This window comes from Idiotropiscis lumnitzeri, chromosome 15 (assembly GCF_059441095.1).
Source record: "Idiotropiscis lumnitzeri isolate Australia: NSW breed Sydney's pygmy pipehorse chromosome 15, RoL_Ilum_1.0, whole genome shotgun sequence".
NCBI lineage: Eukaryota > Metazoa > Chordata > Actinopteri > Syngnathiformes > Syngnathidae > Idiotropiscis > Idiotropiscis lumnitzeri.
In genome coordinates, this window is record NC_142405.1 from 2,533,943 (window position 1) to 2,543,026 (window position 9,084).

The following is a 9,084-nucleotide window of genomic DNA, read 5'->3' on the forward strand; positions in this document are numbered from 1 at the left end:
TATATAGGTGTTTAGTTGTATCATGATTCATTTTCAGTTTTTCCATGATCTTTTAGCTGCTCTCAGAGAAACAAGCCTTACTGCTGCTCTACTAAAATCAACTAAAAAATTGTTCAAATCATTACATGGTGAACACTATTCAGTGATATTTCAAATTGTAATGACATTCAATAATTCACTAAGAAAGGAATTAAAAAAAAAAAAAGAATTGGGATCGATAAAGAGCTTGAAGACGTCCAGCACTAACCTGGGTGAGATGCCTGTCAGTTGTTAGTGGGTGCGAAGCGCTTGCGTTTTTATAGGCGGGACATGCCAGCTCAGCAGAAGATCGCAACTCCATTTGGTCAAGCATGTCTTCTTCATCAGAGACATCCTTTGACACCGGAGCTTTGGGAAGCTTTTTGTGTCTGAACATGAAACTGTAAACCAAAAATGACTGCAGTAAAGCCGATTTAATTGGTGTGATGACGCACCCCAAATTAGTAGAATGATTATCATCTTTTTTTTTAACATCTTTGTGCTTTTTGGGATGCAAATTTCGCTAATGTTAATTTATTGTGCATGACAAAGTAATTGAATTAATATGGGAGACATTTTATAATGTCGAGTATTACTAAATGATTTACATAAAAACAATTATTGTAATATTATAACTCTATAATTTTGTTTGGAGGCGATACAGCATGTAATACTAGTAATTATGTGTTCAGAAATGCTTGCGCTAAGCGAATAAAATGTCGGGTGTGACAGTAATGTCGGAAGAATGTCTCCAAATAGATGACGATGACTATGAATCCATCAACCGCTCTCAAACCCCCACTTTGCTCCAATAAATACTGGAGCAAATTTAGAATCTGGCTTACTTGAGAAATATTCATTACACTTCTTTACAATATGAGCTGCCTTTACGTCCCCCGTAGGTGGCCAACAATTTTGAACCCATCTGCCTGCGGTATATCGTTGCAGAACACTTGTACAGCTCATCTGCCTCTAAGATCGTCAAATAGAAGATACAAAGTTCAAGTGCTTGTGATACCATCCCTGAGAAGGAATTGCGAAACATTTGCCAACTCGACCTATATTAAGTCCCACTCGGACGCCAGCGATCTTCATCCTTGGAATACATTTGATTCTAAGGATGATGTTGAGTTGGAAAGTCACTGTCCTTGTAAACTATATGACTCTGACTTTGATACGCCGGTGGCTCCAAATTTCATTCCTAGCTGTCTTCAAGAGCTCGGATAAGTATAATAAAAAAATATTACACTGGCTAATGAAGAAGAACATCCTTGATTGAAATGCCATGTCGACAGGCCATCTGTTCCATAATTTAGGAGTATCATTTTGGCCAAGACCTCCAACATTGGCTTTGATTTCCACCCTCACACAGTCAAGATGGACCAAGATTATAAATTGACAACACGCCTGCAATGTAGTGTGAAGCCAGCTCTTCTAGTGTTTATTGAACTCATTCATTTTGAAATGTTACTCTGAAATATTAGACAAGAGGGTTTTCCAATATTATCCAAATAGAACAAATTGAGTTTTAAGTTATGAATGAGTTCTTTTTTTTTGTGGTCATGATTTAACATGTAATTGTCCATGCTTTTGTTCTCAAGTACAGCAGAGGCATACAGAGCTTTGATTTATTTCTAGATTTATTGTAGTTAATTAGCCTATGACAAGGAACAGCCAGTTCTACATGACATGCACACAACATGAAGTGCAGCAGCACAGTCGAATCAATTTGAAACAAGAGCGGTATTAAAAGTAATACTCAGCTTGACATTTATCAAGTATTATCAAACAGTATCCTGAAGAGAATGTGTCCCATAAAGTCACTTGATCATGGCAGTCTTGAGTCAAAATTCTGCATCTATTATGGTAATTGTGACAAATGACTAGTATGAAAAAAAACCCTGATGATTTATATACAGTGGAAAAAATGGTTACCCTATTCATATAGATAGTGATACTCTTCATACTTCATACATATGCGTGCTGGATTTCATATATGCTGAGAGCCAATTCCAAAGGTTGACATATATGAGCAAGTGGGTTAGGGTGTGCCTCTTCGTATCTCTTTGTGGACACTTCTAACATCAATTACTTAGGCTTTTTCTTTTGAATAATTGTGAACTTCATTAATTCTAGAAATTTGTCAGCAATTATATCATATGTGTATTATTAGACTGGCGCATTGTAATGGGTGGGTTAAAGGTGACTGCCTTTGGATGACTTTTAACATCTGACCCAAACAACCTTTGGCCTCTTGTAGTTTGATTGATAGTTGGCACATATATATATATATATATATATAATATATATATATATAATATATATAATATATATATATTATATATATATATATATAAATAACTGTCTTTACAATAAGCGTTTTAAACTTGATTTATTATATTATTTTGTTTTTTTGTGCTGTAGATATTTTTAGAAAAATAAACTGTTTAAATAAAATGTTATCTTTATTAAGAATTGGAATTTAAAAGGTACGAGAACGCAGCCTTTACGTTCGTCGAGCTCGTTCAATGGCGAATGAGGAACGACAACGGAAGAGTGACAGAGATTTTCTCGAGGCGAAGACGTCATATTTAGTTGTTTCCGCATTGGACTCGACGTAGTTAGTTACTGGATGAAATATATTGAGAGGACTACATCCATACCTTTAGAATATGTTTTATTTTATAAAATTGTAATATATATTTCCCATAAATTGTAACTGTTGTGATTCTGGATATATGGGGCTGCTACGCTGGGGTGTTACGACAGAACGGAACATATTACGGCTATTCCAAATCCACGTACATCATTGGGTCACTGGGAAACATGTGACCTCAAGTTTCTCATCGTGTCACTGTCTGGAAAATCTCTGATGTTACACGCTTGGTGAAGTTAGCTAGCTAACATTAGCCAAAGCTAACTATACTAATTTGCATTGAGTCCGCTTCTTAACGTGGTAGAAATGCCGTCGGTACAAGGGAAACAGGATGTCATCTTTGTAAGGTTTCATTTAATTAAGCTGTTTAACGAAATATACCAAAAACTCGTGAATTGCTAGGAGCTAAGGCTAATGCTTTAGTGCTAGGCTTATTATGTGCGTTTGACGCTGATGAAGTTTTGTCTTGTTATCAATGTTGTTGTTTGACCGCAGTTTCACAGTTAAATATATTATGTTGTGTTTTATATTGTGTACATGTTTTTCGAATTAATAAATTGTACGTACGAGTGCATAAACACAATCGTGGTCGTACAGTCAAGGAGATTCGTCAAACTTGTATTCTAACTGCGATGTATTTCCCGCTTTATTAGGAGGACGATGATCTGCCGTATGAAGAGGAGATTATCAGAAATCCATATTCAGTCAAGTGCTGGATGCGTTACCTCGAATTTAAACAGAATGCGCCCAAATCTGTTCTCAATATGATCTATGAACGGGCTCTGAAAGAGCTACCTGGAAGGTATGTGATCTGAACTGCGAAGTTTTGCTTATAGATGTTTTTTTTGTCCGTCTGCAATAATGCGTTTAAGTCAGAAAGCGAAGGGTGTAGTGGGCTAACTTTTTTCTCTTTTAACTTTGCTTTCCCACAGTTATAAACTTTGGTACAATTACCTGAGGGAGAGGAGGAAACAAGTGAAAGGCAAATGTATAAACGAACCAGTGTATGAAGAAATCAACAACTGCCATGAAAGAGCCCTGGTATTCATGCACAAGGTGATAACGAGCCAAATATGTGATTTAATATTATTTTTTGATGTTGTTTACTGAAATTGTGCATCCATCTGCTGTGACTTCAGATGCCTAGAATATGGGTCGATTATTGCCAGTTCCTGGTGTTACAGTGTAAGATCACGAAGAGTCGGCGATCATTTGACCGCGCACTCCGAGCTCTTCCTGTTACTCAGCATCCACGCATCTGGCCTCTCTATCTTCGCTTTGTCCGAAACTTGCCCTTGCCTGAGACGGCCATACGAGTCTACCGAAGATACCTCAAGGTACTGTACTGACAAGAAAGATTTGGCAATAGCTGTCGCATTTATGGTTTAAAAATGGTCAAATTGTGTATGTGCAGCTTTCTCCAGAGAATGCAGAGGATTACATTGAGTACTTAAAGTCCGTTGGCCGCTTGGATGAAGCTGCTGTACGTTTAGCGGCTGTTGTCAATGATGAAAGCTTTGTGTCCAAAGAAGGCAAATCTAACTACCAGGTACGTTTTTAAGAGATTTTAGGCAAATATTTGACTCTAACATGACAAATTTGTAATTGTTGTATATATTTCTTGATGCAGTTGTGGCACGAGTTATGCGACCTGATTTCGCAGAACCCCGACAAGGTGACTTCTCTAAATGTTGGCGCCATCATCCGGGGTGGGCTCACTCGCTTTACGGACCAGCTCGGCAAGCTTTGGTGCTCCCTAGCTGATTATTACATCAGGAGTGGCCTCTTTGAAAAGGTTTGTAAACAAACGACCGTCCAACGCGGACAACTTTTGTTACTAAAACACACAATGCTTGCAGAAATGGTATGTTTATGTTTAAGGCTGACATTCAAAGCGAATCAGGTGTTTGTAAAACACAAATGACTCCATCCCCGTGTAAACGCCATACCCCAAGAGATGACGAGTACTCTAGTATATGAGGAAATACATTGGGAGATCGCTTTTTATTTAATTGTCTTACAGGCCCGTGACGTGTATGAGGAGGCCATTCTTACCGTGGTCACTGTCAGGGATTTTACGCAAGTCTTTGACAGTTACGCTCAGTTTGAGGAGAGCATGATTGCAGCCAAGATGGAGACAACCTCTGAGATGGGCCAGGACAAAGAGGGTTCGTGTGGCGTCCTCAAAATCGGAAAACATCCCCCGTTTACTTTGTCACACTTGTTGATTCCATTTGTCCTTTGCTCCCCAAGACGACATCGACCTGGAGCTTCGACTTGCCCGCTTTGAGGAGCTGATAACACGGCGACCTCTTCTTCTGAACAGTGTGCTGTTGCGCCAGAACCCCCACAATGTGCATGAGTGGTCTAAACGTGTCAAACTGTACGAGGGCATTCCACGACAGGTGAGTTAATGCACAAGTGCCGTTTATTGATTTGTATACCCAAATCCAAAATGAAAACACTTACAAGGGGCATGTAGCAGATTCTAGCATGCAGACTATCCATTTGGTAAAACAACTTGTCTGACTTCACACTCCCAAATACAGTCAGCCGAAACGATTCTCGCGCAATAAGGACCAAACCCTACCGCGAATAGCAACAATCTGCTAATAATTGACAAGTTTAAAATTTCGGTGGCGTCTAAGTACTTGAGCACTATATGACTATTGCATTACGTCTCTTCCGTCCGCTCTGCAGATCATCAACACATACACAGAGGCAGTGCAGACTGTTGATCCCATGAAAGCCACCGGGAAACCTCACACGCTCTGGGTCACCTTTGCAAAATTCTATGAGGACAATGAGCAGCTAGATGATGTAAGTGTATAAAGCCTGAAGGATAATAATGGACGAGCTGAGGGCGGAATCGCTTAAAATGCTTTTTGTTATTCAGGCCAGGACCATCTTTGAGAAGGCCACTAAAGTGAACTACAAGCAGGTGGACGACTTGGCCGCAGTGTGGTGCGAATATGGAGAGATGGAACTCCGGCATGAAAATTATGAGCAGGCACTGAGGATACTGAGGGTGAGACGTGCTTTTTTTATTTGGGGTCAAATATTTCAAGTCATTGCGAGTCAATACTACAGTGTTGCCGTGATGTGTCTCGTTACGTCTGCTGCGGCCTCGCCACATAGCACATTTTCTTTGTCTATCGTGGAAATTCCTGCCACATCGAAATCTGTGGTTTACACCAATTATTTTTCTACGTTTATAAAAAGTATGAATACATATTTAATATCACTCATGTTCTTATATACTATTCATTTGATGACTTTAGAAAGCCACCGCCATCCCGTCCAAGAAGGCCGAGTACTTCGATGCCTCTGAGCCAGTCCAAAACAGAGTCTACAAGTCTTTAAAGGTCTGGTCCATGTTGGCAGACTTGGAAGAGAGTCTTGGCACATTCCAGGTGTGTACCTGCAATTGTTGTTGATTTTGGTTTGTTATTACATCCAGTAAATATCCACTATGTCTGTGTTTGTGTGAACTGTAAACATGTTCGGTCCTCCAGTCCACAAAAGCAGTGTACGACCGCATTATTGACCTGCGCATCGCCACGCCACAGATCGTCATCAACTACGCCATGTTCCTCGAAGAGCACCAGTACTTTGAGGAGAGCTTCAAAGTAAAAACATGGCAATATATATGTTGTGTAAATGCTGTCCACTGCACCATATGATAATGGTCACGTTCGTCTCCAGGCATATGAGCGTGGCATCGCCCTCTTCAAGTGGCCAAACGTTTACGACATCTGGAACACATACCTCACCAAGTTCATTGACCGATACGGAGGAAAAAAGTTGGAGCGAGCCCGAGATCTTTTCGAGCAAGCTCTCGATGGCTGCCCCGCTAAATTCGCCAAGAGTGAGTAGCTTTTTGAAAATCCTTACTTATCATCTACATTCTTTGATCGATTATCATACTCACCCTGCGTGGCGTTTTCAGCTATCTACCTGCTGTACGCCAAGCTGGAGGAGGAGTACGGACTGGCACGTCACGCCATGGCTGTTTACGAAAGAGCGACGCAGGCGGTAGAAAACGAGGAACGACACCAGATGTTCAATATCTACATCAAGAGAGCAGCCGAAATTTATGGCGTCACGTACACCAGGGCCATATACCAGAAGGCTATCGAGGTATATTCAGGTGTTGTTATAAAAAAAAAAAGTCAATTTAACAGTACAATGGCTGTTATGCGTCATCTCATTCTGAACACTAGGGGGCTCTGTCGCTACACTCTGCGCAGCTCTGCCATGCAAAATAAATACCATAAAACAAAATTCATTACAAATCATCACCAACTTTATTTGTCCAGGTACTCCCTGATGAGCATTCCAGGGACATGTGTTTACGATTCGCCGACATGGAGAGCAAATTGGGTGAAATCGATCGGGCCAGAGCTATCTATTCCTACTGCTCTCAGATCTGCGACCCCAGGGTAAGAGCAACCTCCCACTGCAGAGTGTCCCTTTTTCACCAATTATTTTCACATGGATTATATATTTTTTTCCCCCACTTAGGTCACAGCTGTATTCTGGCAGACGTGGAAGGAATTTGAGATCCGCCACGGAAACGAGGACACCATTAGAGAGATGTTGCGAATCAAGCGCAGCGTGCAGGCCACGTACAACACTCAGGTCAACTTCATGTCATCCCAGATGCTGAAGGCCACAACGAGCTCCACAGGCACCGGTAAGATGACCGCTTCTCGACAATGCTCTGATTTAGGAACTCAACATTCATTGTAACCACTTTTTTGTGCGTGTGTGTTCGTGTGTCCAGTGTCAGATCTCGCCCCAGGCCAGTTGGGAATTGACGACATGAAGATGCTGGAGCAGAAAGCGCAGCAGCTTGCAGCAGAGGCAGAGCAGGATAAACCCAAGCCCAAAGAAAAGATTCTCTTTATTAGGTCTGCCCTTTTGTGTGTTTTTTTTTTAATTATCAAAATGTTAATACATTTTGAAGTGTATACACAGTTGACTTGTCTTATTTTGTGCATGTGCAGGAGTGACACATCTCGCAGCGAGTTAGCAGAGCTGGCCAAACAAGCCAATCCCGATGAGATTGATATTGATGACGAGGATGAGGACGATGGGCAAGGCCCGGAGGGTGAGAGACATGGCTTGCTTTAAATGTTTTTTTTTTTGTTTTTTTTCTTAATATAATCTAAGACAGCATGCTTATTGTTTTCCCCCATTGTCTCCTCACTTACAGAGGTGCAACTGGAACAGAAGAGCGTTCCCACTGCTGTCTACGGAGGCCTGAAAGATGATTGAGCAAACCCTCTCAAGAACACTAAATGACTTTTCGAACGTTGTAGTCATTTTCCTCATCATAAAATATGCATTTGTCAATTTGTATACACGCTTGCATTCCCTCCTGGGACGTGAGATGACTCCCTCCCTCTGCAAGTTGCCTAGAGAAAGTTACATGCACTTTTCAGTGATGACCACAGTGTGTCAGGCTTTCTCAAGTATGTAGTAGAGCAGAAGAGATCAGTTTTGGGCTCATGGAATTTTGTCATATATTATTTCGTTTAAAAAGTCCGTAATGAATCAAATAAATAAAGTTTGTACTTGTATTTTACATAGAGATTTTCCATATTTGCAACACTGACATCAAGAGGTTAACCGTTATATTGTGCTGTTTTCATTGCTTTCATATCTTGCAGCCATTCTAATATTCCCTTGAATTCATTAAATGTGTGTATTTTTTCAACTTAATTAAGATATGCTTATCACATTCCTTTGGGGAATATTCTACGTGGGAGCAGCTTTCTACTTTTCCAAAGGTACCAACAAATGGAGAAATATTTTCATAATTAGATTAAAATAGCTGAATGATAATCCTCTTAAAGTTACCGCAGTGGGATGCAAGGCGAACGAGATCATGTGCCGAGGCACCCTTAGCATTTACTTTCCTGTGGGGGTAATGCTACTGGAAACAAGACTTCAGAACAACTGGAAATAAAATTTAAAGAGAAAGATTTGGAGTAAGTAATCCCAGTGACAATGGATTTGAACAGCCTTTATTTCAAGTTTGTGGAATGGAGGTCCAAGGAACTTTGGACAATTATTTTATTTAAAAAAAATAGATTTGGACCGATTAAAAGCACTGATAGGACTAACATAAGAGTTTAATATCCTTGCAATCATAATTGTTCTTAAACATATCACAGAAATGAAATCATATTTTTGGACAGTAAAAGGTGTAAAATTTTCCCAAACAATATTTCTATTTAGAAATTAAATGACAGCACCTGTAAATCAGCGTCGACGTTCCCAACCGGGAAATCCCGCCTCCCGTCGTGGCGAGCTCCATTCCTATTGGTCAACCGGTTGAGTGACGTCGCCAACGTTCACCTGGTAATCCGTCATCCGCGACGGGGCTAGGCGATGAACCTCCA

The 9,084-nt window shown here is 40.5% G+C and overlaps 1 protein-coding gene across 2 annotated transcripts in view; it reads left to right on the forward strand.

Annotated features, from left to right (window-relative positions):
- The window catches only part of xab2 (XPA binding protein 2), a 28,427-nt gene extending 20,163 nt beyond the window's left edge, over positions 1-8,264 (forward strand). Inside the window, exons 1-19 of one of the 2 annotated variants that reach the window (XM_088316078.1) lie at positions 2,798-3,016; positions 3,328-3,476; positions 3,607-3,730; positions 3,814-4,011; positions 4,089-4,223; positions 4,305-4,469; positions 4,698-4,842; positions 4,928-5,079; positions 5,375-5,494; positions 5,571-5,702; positions 5,956-6,087; positions 6,190-6,303; positions 6,380-6,542; positions 6,624-6,814; positions 6,994-7,116; positions 7,199-7,370; positions 7,461-7,587; positions 7,684-7,787; positions 7,893-8,264. In XM_088316078.1, the coding sequence (XP_088172204.1) occupies positions 2,981-3,016; positions 3,328-3,476; positions 3,607-3,730; positions 3,814-4,011; positions 4,089-4,223; positions 4,305-4,469; positions 4,698-4,842; positions 4,928-5,079; positions 5,375-5,494; positions 5,571-5,702; positions 5,956-6,087; positions 6,190-6,303; positions 6,380-6,542; positions 6,624-6,814; positions 6,994-7,116; positions 7,199-7,370; positions 7,461-7,587; positions 7,684-7,787; positions 7,893-7,954 (2,544 nt within the window). In that variant the 5' untranslated portion in view covers positions 2,798-2,980 and the 3' untranslated portion in view covers positions 7,955-8,264. Of the gene's footprint in view, positions 1-2,797; positions 3,017-3,327; positions 3,477-3,606; positions 3,731-3,813; positions 4,012-4,088; positions 4,224-4,304; positions 4,470-4,697; positions 4,843-4,927; positions 5,080-5,374; positions 5,495-5,570; positions 5,703-5,955; positions 6,088-6,189; positions 6,304-6,379; positions 6,543-6,623; positions 6,815-6,993; positions 7,117-7,198; positions 7,371-7,460; positions 7,588-7,683; positions 7,788-7,892 lie in introns of those variants that run through there. The other variant, XM_088316077.1, reaches the window with a different exon arrangement.
- The last annotated feature ends 820 nt before the right edge of the window (positions 8,265-9,084 follow it).